The 19341-nt window shown below is 39.6% G+C and overlaps 1 protein-coding gene across 6 annotated transcripts in view; it reads right to left on the bottom strand.

The window, feature by feature from the left end:
- Window positions 1–19341, bottom strand: part of GLIS3 (GLIS family zinc finger 3) — a 545026-nt gene that overhangs the window by 17888 nt on the left and 507797 nt on the right. For all 6 annotated transcript variants that reach the window (XM_021074388.1, XM_021074403.1, XM_021074390.1 and 3 more), the window contains one exon: window positions 10732–10907. In XM_021074388.1, the coding sequence (XP_020930047.1) occupies window positions 10732–10907 (176 nt within the window). The remainder of the gene's footprint in view (window positions 1–10731; window positions 10908–19341) is intronic.

Here is a 19341-nt window from a genome sequence, read left to right as displayed (position 1 = left end):
ATAGAAAAGTCAGGAAACAGAGATTCAGGGCATTATATAACTTGCTCATAAGATTCCAATTCAGATCTGCCCGACTCCAAACACTTTTTCTACAGACATTTCTATGGCTTTTTTCCTACAGCTCACTGTTTCTCTTCGTGGATCGCCTTGAGCAAGTCACAATTTCCTCTTCTGAGATAACATGACCAGTTTGGGGGTGTGTAAGCTAGTGGATGAGAATGCTTGGAAAAATAAAGATGCTCTCAAAAATGAGGGCCTTACATCTACACGCCCTGGGAGTGCCTCAAAATACCTCTACCGAAGGGCTCTTGTCACTGCTCAGAATTTCACTACTGACAGTACTAGGCGTGCAAACACCCATGAGAAGAAGTATTGTATTAAATTTATCTTAATGTATAAGTGAATCATTAAGTTATCCTATTTCCTCTAGGGATAGGGCTCAGACAGTTGATAAACACTAGATATCTAAAGTGAGTAGCAGGAAAATAAGAGGAAGTGTTCAGAGAAAAGGGGGATCCTGAAAATTTGACTCCAAGTCACAATTTTTGCCAACGGCTATCTCCATCAATCAGTTTAAGAAGCCGTGGGCAAAAAAAATCCCTCTCTTCCTCCTCCCCTTTTTATTAGTTCATATTTATTCAACAAACTTTTTTTTGTCTTTTTAGGGCTGCACCTGTGGCATATGGTAGTTTCTTGGCTAGGGGTCAAATTGGAGCTGTAGCTGCCAGCCTACGCCACAGTTACAGCAACGCTAGTTCCCAGCCCTGTCTGTGACCTACAATGCAGCTTGAGGCAAAGCCAGACCCTTAACCCACTGATCAAGGCCAGGGATCAAACCCACATCCTCATGGATACTAGTTGGGTTCGTTACCACTGAACCACAATGGGAACTCCTATTCAACAAACTTTTATTAAGCATTACTGTGTGCCAAACACTGAGAGAAGATACAGTTTCTGTCTTAAGAAAACTTAGAATTTCGTGATGACAAGTTGATTCAGTCATCGTAATATCCTTATTGATACATGGGTTTAATCTATGAGTGTATATGGATACTTAATTACATATGTAGATTATTCATAGTTCAGTTTTCCATAATCAATCAAATAGCTATTCTGCTTAAGATGGCCATCTTACTACACACTTCTCATAAAACCCAACATGTTGAATTTATGACTGCACTCATATGCACAACCAAGTTTAACTTTTGTTTTATAGAATTAGCAGCACACTGTCAGAATTTATCAAGTACTAGCTATGTAAAATTGCTCTTGGGATAATTTTGTAGTAATTAAGTATATAAGCATAATTAAGAATTTCCCTGGCTCTAATCATCAATCCCTAGTACTATATAAGCATTAATAACATGATGGCTGATACTAAAAATTATTCCTGATTATGACTGCTGATGATAACATCAGAAAAACATGAAGGGCACTCATTGGCTTATTCTCCTTGTGACTATGTCACAACTTTCTCTGTGAAGACTATGACATGGCTGATTTATAATCAATCTTATTTGTCTTCCTGAGATTTCAAGGGGGAGGTTGTGACACATGCCTAAGTTAAATTTCTAGACTTACTGCTTTAGTACTTCACAACCTCACATACACAGATAAGAGTAAATTTCCTATGGGAGGGAAGTATGTTTATTGTCTCTACAATTTGCTTTTAAAAAGTAATCTTGAACATTTAACACTATAAACCCCCAAAATGAGATCAGTCGTGGCTGTAACCCACAGGACTCTTCTGGAAAATACCATTGCAAAATCAGTGTTAAGTAAACAGCCAATACAGAGGAACAAATTAAGCTTGTACCTGATACATCATTCCATTTAAGTATCAATGCTCGGAGGTTTCTTCAGTTTGGTTGTTTGGTAGGACAAGCTACTTACAACATGTTTTGTTCTTGGACTCCTGTTGGTGTCTGGAAACCTTTTGTTTTCTGAGTCAGTCAGTGTGAACTGTACTTGCACTGACAACCTTACTGCTCCACATTGAGATGAGAAAATGCCACTACTGTTTGGGAATTGACTGGGGCCTCTGCAGGTGGGGCATACTTTAAATCATGAGAAAGATGGCTTATGGACCACAGGAGCTAAGACCAACAGAGGAGGCTCCCACATCCCCCTTCTACTGCCTTGATATCAAACAGCTCAGGCTGGGGAGACAGTTTTATGGATGATGAAAGTCTCTGCTGGCCAGTGGCAACTCCAGAGGGGTGAAAATAAGAACAAGCAGTGGAAAGCATAGAAATGCAAGAGAATAAGGGAGAGGGGCAGAAAATGGGGCAGAAATAGGCCTCTAGTCTTTACCAGAGTAAAGGTTTCTAAGAGGCAATCAATGTGAATGAATCTGTGAGATAGTTCCATTTTATAGATCAGAAAACTGTTTTAGAGAATCATTGGCAGACCCTGTCGTGTGTACATCCAATTAGCTTTATTACTAGAATCTCAGTTTTGTTGAGCATGGCAGTGCACTAAAATACCTGCCTTCCCAGATTCCCTTGTGGGGATGGCCATAAGGCTAAATTCTTCACTCTTTCCCTCACCTCTGCCTGAAACTGGGCAAAGAAATGAACGTAGAACATCAGCATCCATGTTGTGACCAGGAGGATGGGAGCAACTGTTAACGATGGCAAAGCAGGAAGCTGGAGGACACTGGCACACTGTTGGCTCCATGGGGCTGCTCCTCGTCCCTGCACTGTGTACTTGTAGCTGTGTAGTCACGTGAGAAGAGTACACAAATTCTCAGAAGTCCTTTACTCTGTACAAATGTGTGTTACAAATAACAGGCTCTTTGGGAAAACTAGGATTGAAATTAGTTTCAGGAATTACAAAATATTCAAGAGGAGGAGTGTTCATCATGGCTCGGCAGAAACGAATCTCACCAGCAACAATGAGGACTCAGGTTTGATCCCTGGCCTCACTCAGTGGGTTAAGGATCTGGTGTTGCCATAAGCTGTGGTGTAGGTTGCAGACATGGATCAGATCCTCGTTGCTGTGGCTGTGGTGTAGGCCAGCTCAGCTACAGCTCCAATTCAACCCCTAGCCTGGGAACCTCCATGTGTGGCAGGTGTAGCCCTAAAAAAACAAAAAACAAAATATTTCAAGAGGAGATTTGGGCAGCCAGTTCTATGTGGCTAGAGGGTCTTTGGTGGTTATTAAAAATGCACAATAGTTTGCATCTACTAACCCCAAACTATTGTGCATTTGGGTATCTTCTTTTTTTTGGCTCTGGCATGTGTCCCTTCCTGAGAGCCCATTCTCATTCTTTCTCTCCTCCTCTCAAAGTTTCAGGGCCCCCCAAGCTAGTGGGAATATCACAGCTGCATGGAGGCTCATCTAAGTCCAGTGTTAAAAATTTCAGGAATTTTGCAAGCCTGTTGTTACACACAACCATTATTAAAAAACTAAATTATAGGAGTTCCCTAGTGGTTCAGCTGGTTAAGGATCTGGCATTATCCCTGTAGTGGCTCGGGTCACTGCTATGGCACGGGTTTAATCCCTGGCCCAGGAACTTCTGCATGCTGTGACCACAGACAAACAAACAAACAAACAAACAAAAACAAACAAACAAAAAAACCAAACCCCCAAAACCTATATTATATAAGCTTATTTTTAAACTATATTTTTAAAAGCTAATAAGTAGTCATTTCTGAAACCAAGTAGGACCCTGTGGGGTTCCTGTGTCCACCACTTATAGTTTGTAAGAAATAGGCCTCATTCAGCCTCTATTACCGTCCCTGAGTTCCAAAGGACAGGTTCAAACAGTGGCTAATCAAGGAAGGGAAAGGATGCAGAGACATGGGAGAAACAGTCAAGAAACAATAATGCAGTCTTGTGACAGGGTCCTCGTTTCTCCTTAAGGAATATGCATAACAATATCTTTGAGTTCTTCTGCAGAACTGAAACATCCTACAAATGGAAGATGTTAACTATCTGATGAAGCATTCTTCATTCCAGGACCACCTGAATCAGTTCCAGGACCACTAAACACCAGCTCTGAAGAAGAATGAAAGCTTGTATCTATGCTGATCCTTATCTGCAGCCCTGTTTCCCACTTCCCAAAATTATAAAACCACTTCCTATTCTTTCCTAAAGAGGGGCACAGTCTTTAGGGCATTAGCCTGCTGTGGCCTCCTTTGCCAGGCAAAACAATAAAGTTATTTTTTTCTACTTTGCCCCAAATGCTGTCTCTACATTTCTATTCAAAACCAGTTGACAGAGGTCAAGTTTCTGCAACACTTCCTAATTATCATTCTATCTCTTAGACTATTTACAACTATTGCACCTGTGGAGTGGAAACGCTCTATAATGGTACACATCATTATGTGAATGTTACCACAGAATGGGCAAGTACTACAAATCAGGGTTTTGTGGGGTTTTATTTGTTTGTTATTGTGTTTATTAGAGAGGTGGTTTTGTTTTGTTTTGTTTTTTCTTTTCCCACCACCCCAGAGGCATATGGAATTTCCTGGGTCAGGGATCGAATCTGACCTTCACTGGAGCTGCGGCAACACTGGACCCTTAACCCACTGAGCCAGGCCAGGGATTAAACCAGCATCTCCAGAGAGACAAGCTGGGTCATTAACCCACTGTACCACAGTGGGAACTTCACGGGAGTTGGTTTTTTTTTTTTTTAAGGTTTTTATTTTTTCTATTACAGTTGATTTACATTGTTCTGTCAATTTCCGCTATACAGTCACACATACATTCTTTTTCTCACATTATCCTCCATCATGTTCCACCACAAGTGACTAGATATAGTTCCCCGTGCTATACAGCAGAATCTCATTGCCTATCCACTCCAAAACTCTCTATGAAGGAATGACCACAGGACTTCAAAAACAATAATTTAAAGGACTCAATTTTAATGTTTTCTATTCCCGCCTTTCTCTCAAATCTTTCTTTGTAAATAATGATTAGGAAGACAATTTAGATGATTAAAAAAAATGCACAAAAATATTGACTGGAAATGGTGGCTTACAGGAACTGAGACAGCAGATGACAGAATGGGCACTTAGTAAGAACTGTAATCTGTAGCTCTCTAGGGAGGCAGTCCCTGGGATCATGCTTATTCCAAATTTTATTAGAAGAGAGTAGAAATGGTCTCCCTGTGCAAAAGATAGGCTGAGGGCTGCTTCATTTTCTTCTTCTCTTGCTATCTAAGCTCCTCTTACTTAGAAAAGATTATGTGTGAGTGAATACAATTCCACACTATTCTGACATCATGCCCCCATTTACCAGTTGTATCTGAGTGAACCAGCCTGTTCACTGCTCTTTGGGTATTCTACACCGGAAGTCCAATGTAATCCCAAAAGTTAGGATGTAATGTTCTTATCTATCCCATTCTATTCTCTACACAATGCCCCAGCTGACTTTCCTAAAGTACTGGGCTGGCTTCTTCACTCAGTAGCATTACACTTAGCATGTCCCCAAATCCCTTTATGATCTGGCCTTGATGGTTCCTCCACCTCTTCTCCGTCTAAGCCAGCGCTTAACCTGTATATCCCAGCCACATAAACTGTCTTTGATTCTTCTCTCCAGGCACACACCATGCTGCCACTTGTGTTCTTGCTTGGGTACTCTGCTTCTGCCCTCCTGGAATATGTCTCCAATGATCTATTTATCTTCAAAACCCTATTCAAGAGTTACATCTATGTCACCTTCTCTGACACTGTTCTCTGCATAAAATGGGAGGGGGGGGGCTCTGATTTCTTCTGTTACTGCATGTATCACATTACATTAATTAAATGACATTCATGTTTGCCTGGCAAAAGTGAGTGACCAATAAACACTTGCTGAATTGAACTTGGCTTCTCCTGGATGGGACCAGAAGCAGGAAGGTTGTGAAAAGTATTGTCCTAGGAATGCCCATGACATTCTAACAGCTTGGAGTGAATAGGGCATTTAAAAAGAAATCATCCATTAGTACCATAACGAAATGTACAAACATCAACTCTCGGGCAACTAATCCAGGCAAAATTTTGAAGCTTGCCTGGGCAAGAGAATGATCCTAAAGAGAAAAAAAAGACCAAGGAAGAAGCTTACTTGATTGGAAAGAGTTGTCCTTATGTTTACATCTAAAGTAAAAGACTGAAGTGTACTAAGAAGTTGCCTTGGAGATGCCACCCAAGCAGAGACCTGTAAATGCTATCAGCATTCAAACATTAAAAGAAATGACATCTTATCCACCTTACTAATGAAGGCGGTATGAATGGATGAAGTGGATGCAGAATCAACAAAACTGAGCTCTGGTCCTAGTTGAGGGAACTTGAAAAAGCAGTGCTATTAAGCTTTTCAAAGCATAGCCTTCTATAAAATACCTCTTAATAAATATATACACAGAGCACACAACATCTAAGCTCTTTATCAATCAGTATAACATGAACAAAACTCAATGGACCTTATTTTCTACTTTATCTATAAGACCAAAGCCCCTCTGAGTACTAACCATTTATGGTTCTATGTAATGGGACAGTACCTACATACAATAGTGTATATTCCATGGAAAGAGATAAATATATATTTATTTTGATGTGCCTTTGACTTAGAAACAGATTAAGGTATGACTGTGAAATGTGGACCTCTTTATCTATTTATTTTGCTTTTTAGGGCCACACATGTGGCATATGGAAATTCCCAGGCTAGGTGTTGAATGAGAACTGCAGCTGCTGGCCTATGTCACAGCCACAACAATGCAGGATCCAAGCTGCATCTGTGACCTACACCAGAGTTCACGGTAACACTGGATACTTAACCCAATGAGTAAAGCTAGGGATTGAACCCACATCCGCATGGACAGTAGTCGGGTTACTGCTGAGCTACACTCCTGGACCTTTTTATTAAAGATGCTCAGGTATTTTGCCAAGGCAGCAATGGCTAAACATTTAATATTCTTCTATGTCTTAATATAATCTCAACTCTCTCATTTTTGAGAGTTCTCATCTCTAAAAATACAATGATGACATTTTCCTCTGACCTTTATCTATGGCAGAGAGCACAGAGAGGATGGGGGTGATAATGCTCATTAAAGCCATGAACTTCTTAAAAGAAAGAACAAACATTCCCTGTAGTTATTGTGTTAGCAACCCTGACATTTCTTGGGGCTTTAAAAATCTAGTTTTATTGGGGATGAAGCTCCTTGTTACCAAGAGGCTATATAACACCATAGAGCTGCCACCAGGAGTACAACCAGGAGTTCCGCTCTTACGCAGTGGGTTGAGGATCCAGCATTGCCACAGCTGTGGTGTAGGTTGCAATTGTGGCACAGATTCAGTCCGTGGCCCAGGAACTTTCATGTGCCATGGGTGTGGGAAAAAATTACAAAACAAAAGACAAAACAAAACCTAGTGCAACCAAAGCAGAAAGGCATGGCCGGGAAGTACAAAGAAGTACAACTCACTGAGAGGGTCTTTGCTCCTCTCACTCCCAGCATTGTATTACCCACTTGAAAAATACTGCATCAATTTGGTCTTTATCCTAAGGAGCAGTTGATAAGAAATGCTCTTGTGTCCAAAAAGTTTCAGAAAAACATTTTCAAAAAAATGCTTGGAGGAGAAAGTAAGGCTGAATCTGGATCCCTCCTTCTCAATTCCCAGCACCAGCCCAGGGGCTAATGCATGAACACTCTTTGCAAGCTCTTCACTACAGCTACTTGTCTATCTTCCAGGGAGAAAGTCATGATGTCCCAGTTTGCAACGACTATGTCTCTTGACCTCTTCCAGAAAGGCTAGTGGTATTGATTTATTTTAGAGCTGCTATTGTCACTGGCAAAGACAATAGCAATCTAGGTGCAATCTAGGTGACAGGATAAGGTATAACTTCTTCTTTTGTGTTTAGTCTAGTTTCACCTGCCTATAGAGGATCTTGCACCTAACACATGGGATTACAGTTCCCAGTGCAGAACTGCTGCTCTACACACTTCAGCTTGGTGTGCACTGTGTAGAATCACTGCAACTCAAGATGGAGATGGCAGGCCAAATGCTACACTGGACCCGTAAGAACCCCTCCCATCCTTCTGCAGAGAAGAACCCTATAAAGCAGTCTTGCCTACAGGCTTCCCAAGAGAGCATGTGTTCTAAAGCAAGAGCTGGAGACTTTCCATTCTTTGATCAAAGAATAAAGCTTTCCTTGGCTTCTAAGTTGAAGTTGGTCTCGTTTGACAGAGCAGAAGGACCTTTGTTAGGGACCCACTAGGGAGGATTGGTAACACTATTAACAGCTTCTCATTGGCCATGGGAATTTTTAGCAAAGCAAAAGTTAAAAAAAAATACCCACAATTACAAATTTCAACTGAACTTGAGAAATATTCATTATATTAATTAAAACTGAGAAATACGGCAGAAGAGTCATTTGTTAAGGGGCAGGGTAAAACGATAAGGTAGATCCCATTATCTGTGTCTTCATGTTTCATTATTCATTTGTTGAGTGAGAGAGTGTCAATAACTTATTCAGTGAATACTTACTAAATGCCTGCTTTGCACCAACTATTATGCTTGCCCAAGGCTATAAATATTATTCTTATTCTCAAAGAGTCTAATAAAGAAAAAGGAGTGGAAGGAAGAGCATTAATTAATTAAGCACCTACACTGTGCCAGGTGCTTTTCTTGTCGAACCCTCATAACAACTGACGAGAGAAGGTAGGTAAGACTCCCCTCATTTAATGAAAGTGAACTAAGCCTCAATAATTTGTCCAGAGTCACACAGTTGAGTAGACTGGTATTTGCATTCAGATTGGTCTAATTCCAAAATATCCTTTAAAATTTCTTTTGAAAGAAGAAAGGAAACCATCCATTATCCTACCACTATGATTTTAAAAAAAAAACAAAAAAAAAACTGTTAACATTTTGGAGAATTTGCTTCCAGTTTCTTTTCTATAAGTAGGTTAATTTTTGAAATTTTAAAATGTGTTTCACAGTTGTAATCAAAGAGTGTTACACTGCATTTCATTAGAACTATGACACCACTGAAATGCTCCATTATTCTATACTTCACCAGAAAGAAAAATCACTGCCAATTACATGATGCCACTAACTGAGATATATTCAGATTTCAGCAATGTTAAAATACGAAGGTAAAAATTGTGTCTTAGAATCAGTGACCTATTCTGTATTCCACAAAGCCTGAACTCATGTTGTTTGCCTCCTGTCTGCAGTTAAGAGTGGGTTTCACAGCACCTGGATCTCCCTCAAATTAGACAAGATCCTCTCAGAGATGGGAAGGCCCCCTCAGAAGGGAGAGTGCTCTACCCGTCTTTCTCACACTTGCATTGCTTTACACATAGCAGGCACTCAAGGACTATTTCTTGGTTGAATAAACTCATAACTAAAGCTTAATAAGAAATTTACCATAGGCCCAAAGAATGTTTGTGGAAGCCTAAGTTTTGCTATGGAACAGGGGGTTTGTGTGACTATACTCAAAGAGAGAGAAGAGATGAATGGAACTTTGAGCCAGAGCCAGTGGCCCCAGTTTTTTCAAGACTCTTCCTTTCTAACAGCCTGTTACTGTCTCTGAATTGTTTCCTCATTGTCTGTCCAGACCCCTGCTTTGATGTTCTTATCCATACCTAGCTCCCTAAGACTGCCTGATTCTGCTATCTTGGGAAGTTAATCACACTTATGCATACTCAGGTTGAATACCGATGTGGATTTGTTTGGGGACACCATCCATTAATTTCAAGTAATAACTCATATGGGACACATTCAGGAATCAGCAAGAGTCAGATGGAGGACAGTCATATTTTTCAGGAGCTGAAAGTCTCAGTTAAAGTGGATAGTATGCCTTCTGCTCATAAAGGAAGGGTGTCTGGCCCTAGGAAGTAAAAGGCTATGTATAGTTGGGGTCTATATGATTTGACAACTCAAGTTTCTATGGATGTTCACTAAATTATCAGCAAAATTAAGTAAAGAAATGAAGCTAAACTTAATTCACCATGCACACTCTAGGTTAAATGCAAGATCTATACAGTTCGAAAACCATTACCATTATGATTTCTCTTGCCTTCTTTCCTTTCTCTTCCTCAATGAATCTATCAAGTATCTATGTGTCTTTGCAACATGTGAAGAACTGTGCTAAGTTCTCTAAGAGAAAGGACAATAGGTCAGAAAATTCTGACTTTAGAAAGAAGTTTACACATTACTACTGAAGACAAATTTTACACATATTGAAGTAAACTACAAGGACCAGAGAGCCTAAGTAGTATCAGAAATATAGGTGATATGCCATCAGAGTTTAGAGCCAGGAGAGATTACTTCCAGCAAGGAGATCTGGAAAGGCTTCAGAGAGGAAGCGCCATTTCATCTGGGCTTGAAGGGTGGAAAGGATCTAGACATATGGGAATGGGGGCAAAGACCTGTGAGAGGAGGCATGCATGGGCAAAAGGACTCATGCTGTTTTCCTTTACACTGTTTATTGTTTAGGAAACAAGATACTGTTGTTATGGCCTATTCATGAGGTGTTAATAGCTCTGGGTTAATGAATGGATCATCATCTTGGGCTGACCACTTGGCAGTGTCATAAGTTATGCCACCTTAGGGCCAAAGCCAGGAAGACAGTGCCAGATTTCATGCTGATTAAGTGTGAAATTTTAGAGGAAAGTCATAAAAGCCAAAGCCTGGTAGCATATAACAGGGCATTTGAAACAGGCTACAGGTAACTAAGACACTTGATTAAAAGCAACAGCACAACATCACTTTTCAAAACTCAAGGGACTGATGACTACTAGCTTACCATGCACATGGATTCCATTTGGTTGAAAAGAAGAGCTTGTGTCTGGCTGATAAGACTTCAGGTGTGATCCTGAGGGCTGCTGGCTATGGGGAGGCTGTGTTCTCTGCATTATTGAAGAAGGAGCTGGAACTCTCCGGGGGCTGATGTGGTGAGGAGATGGAGCAGAAGGTGCAAACCTGAGAAAACAATTATAAAAGGAAACATAAGAGACGTGAAGTAGCAGGAGCGAAGACAAACTCTTCAAAGCCAAATTCTAATTCCCCATTCGGGCTGTGTAAGAGCATGTCAAAAAGCCTTTTTAAAAAAATTCTTAAGACTTTTCTCTCCCAGTTTTAACCACTGACTTCTCAATTGAGATGCTGAGGGAATAAAGGAGATTAACAAAGGGAAAATCTAGTCACAATCTGAGTTTGTCAAGCTTCTTAAAATGCATTTCTAACACTCTGCATTTGCTAAAATTCAAAGCACATCTTTTGTTCAGACCCCTTTTCTGCTAATTTTTAGACCTGTTTGCATTTTAGGGGAAATTTGATCTGTGTGTTTCTGATTCATTTACACTTAAGCTCATAAACATGTTCTTTAAGACATGTTTGAGGTCAAAGAAGTGTTACAAGATTTTATTACAAGCCTTTCTAATTCTATTCTCTTTAAACAATACATTTTCTTTTGCCAATAATAAATTAACTTAAACCTCAAAGGTCAAGTGTGGTTTGAAATCCAGAACCCAAGAGATCTGTGTGGGTTCTGTGCTTGACAAAGAACATTGTCCAGGGTGGAGCAGGAATAGGATGTGCGACATCTTTTGCAGTCAGATGTGTCAATCACAGTAAGACGAGTGGTAGTTTCTGAGGCAGGACACGCAGGTGTCCAAATAAGGTGACATCATCAACCAACCTGAGATATAAAATGGATAACTATCCACTGAAATTCTTTTTTTTTTTTTTTTTTTTTTTTTTTTTTTTTTTTTGTCTTTTTGCCATTTTCTTGGGCCGCTCTCGCGGCATATGGAGGTTCCCAGGCTAGGGGTCAAATCGGAGCTATAGCCACCAGCCTACACCAGAGCCACAGCAACGTGGGATCCGAGCCGCGTCTGCAACCTACACCACAGCTCACGGCAACGCCAGATCGTTAACCCACTGAGCAAGGCCAGGGATCAAACCCGCAACCTCATGGTTCCTAGTCGGGTTCGTTAACCACTGCGCCACGACGGGAACTCCTGAAATTCTAATTGTAAGGAAAAATGGCAAGATCTGACTCACTAGATTTAAAATGACAGTTTATACTTTCTAACATTAAAACTCTCTGGGAGTGTCCTTGTGCAAACAGTGGTAAATCTGAGCAATGACCACAGACTATCAAAATGACACTCGATTTGCCACTTCAGTAGGGAGATGGTGCAAGTGTGATGGGGAAAGGAGCAGGGACTCCGTCAATGCAGTAGAAAAAAGCATCACAATAATGTGGGGGAAAACAATATTAGCAATCAAGTGTTCAGTCTCCCCAAAAGGCTCGAGAGGTTGAAATTTTTAATAGGCTGCTTATTATATGATGTAGAAAAATAGGGTTTGGTTTATACTAATATGCCGATGTTGTCGCCTATGTATACCACTTATTTCACAGAAACAGGTCACTTCATTTTGCTAGGCTTTTTGTATAGGGCCATAGATAATCAAAGAGAGGACGAACCAGTCAACTTTATCAAGCAACTTTCGAAGTTTTGAAGCAGAGTATTTAACAAGGCAGAGCTTCTACGTTTGTATTGCTACAGGAAGAAACCATGAAATGTAATCCCACTTCTTTCTGCCTTCCCCTTGCTGTGGTCTGATGAGATTACGGAAGAAGGTGACATAGGAATCAAGAAGTTGGCGAGGGGGAGGGAAGAGGGGGCTAGTTAACTTGTGGAGAAGGGAAGTCAGAGGAGGCTTAAACAAAGTAGCTGGGTTAGGATGTCTGCTTAATCAACAATTTCTATCTTCACTCAGCTGGAAGAGAATAGGAACTGAGTATCCTGTGCTTGGTAAATATACATTTGCCAAGTACATCGTCTTAATTGGAATTAGCCTGAAAAGCTGTGCTGAATGGCCTTGAGAAAAAAAATAGCAAACAAAACCTGGCACTGTCCTGAGAACGTCTAGTAAAAACTTGCATGCCAGGATTCCCCGTCTAGAGGCTATTTCTTGGGGAATATGTCCTCAGTGTGTCTCATGTGCAGCTCAGAGGTTGTGGAAGAGGGAGGAGGGACCAGAGACTCTGGGGCTTGAAGGAGTCCACACTACCAGCCAACACTGGAAACCCGTGGACAGAAGATTGCCAGGGAGGAAGGGAAAGGGGTGGATTTGAATTGAAAGGCAACCTATGCCACTGCTAAAAAGCCACTGTTTTGCTTTTTTGAGGGGGCAAAGCAGTAAGACCCTTTGACTGACTTCTTAATTATATTGGGAATAAAAAATGCAATATGCTCTTGACGTTTTTTCTGTCTTTTCTTCTGGTACCTCTGCCACCTTTCTTTTTTGATAAGGACTGATGGAGCAGAGATGTGTAGATGGGCAAGTTGCAATATTTGGAAGTATGACCCTGGGACTCTTGGCTTGATGGAGGAGAATAATTTTGTTCCACAATTCCCTCCCCTAAAGCACAGTAAGTCTGACTTATAAACAAAGGTTTAATAAACAAAGAGTAGAAAATGTATATGAGAAAGGGGAAGGAATCAAGGATTGCCAGCAACAAAAAGTCTTGTATTTTTATAATTTGGGAGGATGTGACTACAGGGTGAATTATGATTACTAGCTATAAAAGAGTAATATTCAACCAACTGAAAGAACAGAATTCATTTGTGCATTTTAGGTGTCATCTAGAATGTAAATTCCATAGAACAGACCTTTGTATCTATATTTAGATTTTATATCCACATATAAATTATATATCTATGTATGTATCTATCTAGAGAGTGTATAATTATATGCTAATTACAAATTATTCTTATCTATTCATTCACACAAGTTTCAAACCCCAGCCATGCTCTTTTGGCAACCACATGTTTCTTAATGTAATAACAATGTTGAGCAAAGAAAAAAATGTGGAAGTACATACACATCAAGATTTTAGCATCATTCACCTGAGAGACCTGGGGAGGAATAAAATAATGCTTACTGCACTTTAACTGACTCTACATTTTGCTTTCTGCTAATTCAGACTGGATTTTTCTCCATGGTAGTCAAAGAAATTATATGATATAAAGTTAATACAATTTCAAAGTATAGTATGTCAATCCATATAAAGTATTAATAAAAATTTAAATATATGCTATTCTAGATGGAATAAATGTACACCTAAAGTAGTCTCTGATTTGGAAAGGAAAGAATTTGTACAAAAATTCTAATTTTTACATATATAGAGAATAGATGAAGAGTGTGATTTTGATTATCCAGACAATTGCTAGGAAGAAGGGAATAAATAAGATTTCAGCACTAAAAGTTCAGTATAAGAACTGAATGCATACATGTGCCTGATTTTCAAGTACAGTGCATAGAATCAATTATGTTATTGCCTAAAAACACTACATGGTGTTTTACTGAAAAATCCATCACAATCTATTAATTCAAATTTAATTTTTATAAAGCTTCCCTACTTGTTAACTGGCTCATAGTTGAGTAGAAACAGCAAATTGGAATCAGGAGTGGGGAGCAGGAGAGGAGTAGAGATGGTGAAGGAGAGCCCTACTGTTAGAGTCAAGGCCCTGGGAGCAAAAAAGCAATCACTAGTTCACATCAAGAAGAGATGCCAGGAATGTTATTTAAGAAGCCAAAAATACTCAAGAAAGTTGAATAGTTTGAGGCCATTTACTTCAGAAGCAAGCAAACAAACAAAAAATATGCACCCTTAAACAGAAACTCGCTAAACAAAACATAAAATGTTCTTAGTGTTATTAAAGGTGGGGGAGGGGTTGGCCTCAGAATCCCATTTTCTTTGTGTCCTCACCTATCTTCCAACCTAGTCTTTTTAACACTTGCACACATATGCTGAATTAATATGTTCTGAATATTCTGCCCAAAAAAGATTTTTTAAATCTAAAGAAGATAAATTAAAAAATTTTTAAATAAATAAACAATTTTGATGCTGAGTATACCATTATGTCAGGACAACATGAAGGATACTAATTCATTCTGAGTTACGGCAGTGCCCAAGAGCCAGAAGACAGAATGTCTAAAACTTTCTAGGTCCAACTCTGTCCCCTGGCTGCTGATGTGCAGTTGACATTTCACAGATTTCATTCGATGTAGCTTACCAGTTTCCTCTTTGGACTTTCATACTTCTTTGAAACAATAGAAGACTGCTGTGTAAAAATGTACACAACAAGCTAGAATTTAAAACACCACCAACAAAAAAAAACCCTACTCTGCTTACCAGAAACAGATCACACAAAAGCAAACCAGAGAACTGAGTCAACCATTTCCACTGATTGAATGGAAGAGTTTATATAACCTTAGCAGGAGCCATGGTTCAATAGCTTGCCAAAAAAAGGAAAAAAAAAAAAAAAAAAAAAAAAAAAGAGATGAGAAGGAAATAGGTTTTAAAAGGCTTATAAAAGATCTGAAAAGAAAAGCTTTAAAAAGTTTCTCCAAATATTTATCTATACACACCCTAGAAAATGTCTGATTATTTGGGGCTATTTACTTGGATATGCTCCTTCCCATCCGTGGCCTGCTCCCACCCTCTGTTCACACTGAGCTTCCCAACCTTGCAGTGACATAGGCCAGAAGCAAAGAGGTCATCTCTCCTGTACATGTAGTATTCAATCTTAGATTGTTTCATAGAACAGTAGATCTTAACCGAAACATTTAGACCTGGTAAGGTTCATGTGCAGAAAAACTGCAAATGGCAGGAGAAGCAGATGGATGCGGTGGAAGACAGATGGACTAGAAGTCAGACACACCTGGACTTGGAGCCTGGCTCCATCCCTTACTAGCTGGGTAATCTTGAATAAATTCCCTCACTTCTCCCAGTTTTGACTTCCAGTGCACAATAAAGATAATCTTGACTCTTACTGGGGACTATACTATCTGGAAAACATATTCATTTATTCATTCAAGAGGTATTTATTGAACAGCAACCAAGTGCTCTACGGATAGAGCAACATATGACACAGATTTCTCTTTGTAGAACTTATACTTTGGTGAGAGGAGGCAGGCAATGAAAAAATTTAAACAAGCTATTTATTGAGCTAGAATAAATGAGTACCACAGAGAAAAACAAAGAATGCAAGGTGAGGGGTGGGGTGGACTATGAACAATTTTAAATTAGAAACTTACAGATATCCAGGAACTTTGTACAATGAATGTTTGACACATTTGAGATGATCAATATGTGTTTATGGAATTACTGCTCTAAAAAGAATATACATTTAAGGTATCTCTGACATGAGAGCTATGTAAGAGCACTCTATTAGAATATCTATGGATTTCTAAAAATAAACAATCTTAGGATTATTTTCTCCCTTGACTATTCAGATATGGAAAGAGGCTCCAAGAAAGTTAGGCATTTACTCATTTGGCTAATTTTCTACTTCTAGGAGCAGTTAGTTGTAGTTTGTTGTAAGAGCCTCATTTTGGGGGGTACTGAATTTCCCAACAGCCTGAGCTGAAAATAGGATGTTCAAACTGGAGGGCAATGGAGTACCACCTTACCTAGATGACAAAAGGCAAGCCAAGTTCGCACAGCTAGTTTTCCATTTACCACTTTATCCCAATAAGGTAAGATGCTCTCTAGTGGAGATGCAAAGCAAGGTAGAGGAGTCGGATGGGGGAGGATGGAAGAGGACCTGAGGACCTGTGGGCACCTGAGGTTTTAATACTCATCACCAGCTGACTGAGATAGGGTAACAGCAACCTACTGCTTTCAGAAAATACGACAATGTGAGTGTTTCCCAGTTTGCTTTGGTGGACGTGCTCACTTCACACTGGGAATCTTTGTGCCCACATCAGGCTTATACCTTTAGTTTTTCCAACTGGACAACTCCTTTAAGGTGTACTCTTTCCCTTGTCTATAAATACAAAGTATTTATTTATTGTGTTGCAATCCAAGCCCATGTCATAAATCTGTCTCATTTTTCATCATTTATACTGCATATGCAAGGAAGACTAGCAAGCTATGTGGGACTGTGTTTAAGCACTGCTTTGGGGGATTAACACTTGGAAAAGAGGTGTCTACATGATCAACTAGATTAAATGTTGGTTGATATGTGCTTTGAATAGTTCTTCCCCTTTCTTTCTTCCATAGGAGTTTACAGACCTCTTAGAGAAGGAAGAATGCAGCAGAACAGCTTGTTTCATTGTTTTTATATGAAAAATATTATTGATTTACTGCCAGAGGGTAGAAATAATGAATAGAAACTTGTCTATGGTAGACTTGGGAAGGTATTCTTTATTCCCCCAAAGAATTGTGGGGTATCATCTATAGTGGGTTTTAAAATCCATCTGTGAAAACTAATCAATGAAAAATGGCTTTAGCAGTTGGCTGACTGCAGAGGGGAAAAAAAGGAATCCTTTTCAAAAACCTAAGAAGAAAAGCACAGTTTTAAGGATTTCACATCTGATTTAACATCTAAAAAACCCCCCCAATGATAATACCCCACTTTGTATAGCCAGACAGCGCTCCATTTTAGTAGACTTTAGTGGTCTTTATAACGATTTATGAATCACTTCATGAATTCCTGGCTGACTCATCTGGGTGACTATAGTATCTACTTATACTTCCCTTCTGTCTCACAAAAGAGACACTTGGACTCAGTTCAATCCAGATTTGTCCCCGAATGAATCACAGCACGTTACTGGGGGAACTGCAAACTGAATTCTGCTTCTGAGACAATCAAGACCAGCTTTCAGTAATGAAGAAATGGCCTTGGGGAAGTGTGGGTAATTGCAACACTGTCCATCTGGGCAGGACCAAAGCAGGCCAAGAGCTGAATGTCCATGTGAGGACTCTGTTCCAAACTAGTCAAAGAGCTGAATCCATCCCCTGCAAGTGCTGAGTATTTCCTTCTCCTTACAAGAGTCTGGGTCAATATTAACTGCAAATAATTCATCATGCTGGGCAAGACTACGACTCAGAAGTGATTGCCCAAGCCTTTGCAGAGCATGACAAAATGAGGGCTGTGAAGCTGGCCATAGGCAAAATGATCACAGGCTTTTAAAGAAGGCATGTATCTATTATAATGAGTGAGCGTGGGAAATATAAAGGATAAAGGTTCTGAAGGAACATTTCTCCGCTTGGGTTTAGGGAGTAAGTTATAAGTTACGAAAGCAAAGTAATCGATGCCCAAGGCAAAAAAGTGTACTTTTTTCTAGTATAAACTGAAACAGGGCCCAGGACATCACACTATTTCTCCCCTGTGTAAATACAAAAGGAAGAGGATGTTACAGAAATGAATTATGCAGGACACATTTAACCAAGAGCTGGGTTTTTTGGAATATCTTGACTGCAGAATTGGCCGTGACTCAGTTGTTTGTCTATTTCAGAATCTGACGTGATGAGGAGAGAGGAAAGAAAAAACTGATTATGCCAAGTCCTCTTTACAAAAAAGCGCCAACCAGAAGAAAATTTATCCAGAGCGGTCTTAGACATCTGAGGTCAAAAATTCTGCTGTGAAAAAAAAAAAAAAACTGTAATGATATCATCCCTTGGGCAGCTCTGAGTAGGTCAAAGCAAAGGGATTAACTCATGGTCCTGCGGCAAAGGGAAGACTTTCTCTCATTCAGCATGGTGTTGGGCATAGAGTTGAGTCTGCTTTCCAACAGAATGCATTAGATGAAAGAAAAACATTCAGAAGAGAGTGTAATGAGAACACCAGATGAGAAGTAAGGGAAAAAAGTGTTATTTTTGTCTAAACATGAGAAATAGATGTATAGGTAGATTAAAAAAAACAGCTCCTTCCATGCTTTTCTCATGGGCTCAAACTACAAACCCGAGTCTCTTGACAACATCAGAGGAACTTTTAGAACTAACTTTAAATGTAGTACTCCTGCCAAGTATGGCCAGGTAGCTTTGAGAGCCACTGCCAAATGAGGCCTCAGAAGTCAATATAGTCCATAAATTTGAAAAGAAACTAGCTGGGTAGTGGTCTGGTCAGTAATAACATGTGCTGTTTATATGCGCTTTTTTTTATCTTCATCTTCAGGATGTCATGTTATTAATGTAGTAACCACAAAGGAATTTTCTGTATCTTCTCTTGAAGATGAGACTCAACAACTGGCTACAGAAATGAATGAAAAGAAACAACATATATTTAAAAATTCACAGTTAGAGAAGGGTTCTTGGCTCTTATAGATAGAAAGCACATCAGAGGCTCAGATGTTTGCTACCATTTTGTATCTCCAGCACTTCATCCAGCACTATGAAAAGATCAGTAATAAATGCTGGTTGTTTCTAGTAAAGAAATACTCTCTTGAGCAGACCACTGGTTCCACAGACATGGCTCCCAACTTGGTGCCAATTTTTGTTCCAGGTAGATGGTACCTCTGTCTAATTGGTAAAAATGCCCAGTTGAATTAATATTTATAATGACCATAATAATTAATAACTGAATTAATATTTGTCCAGAAACCACAGTTTCTG

Source organism: Sus scrofa, chromosome 1 (assembly GCF_000003025.6).
Source record: "Sus scrofa isolate TJ Tabasco breed Duroc chromosome 1, Sscrofa11.1, whole genome shotgun sequence".
Classification (NCBI taxonomy): Eukaryota; Metazoa; Chordata; class Mammalia; order Artiodactyla; family Suidae; genus Sus; species Sus scrofa.
The sequence above is the reverse complement of the archived record's forward strand: the minus strand, read 5'-3'. Positions and strand labels throughout refer to the sequence as shown.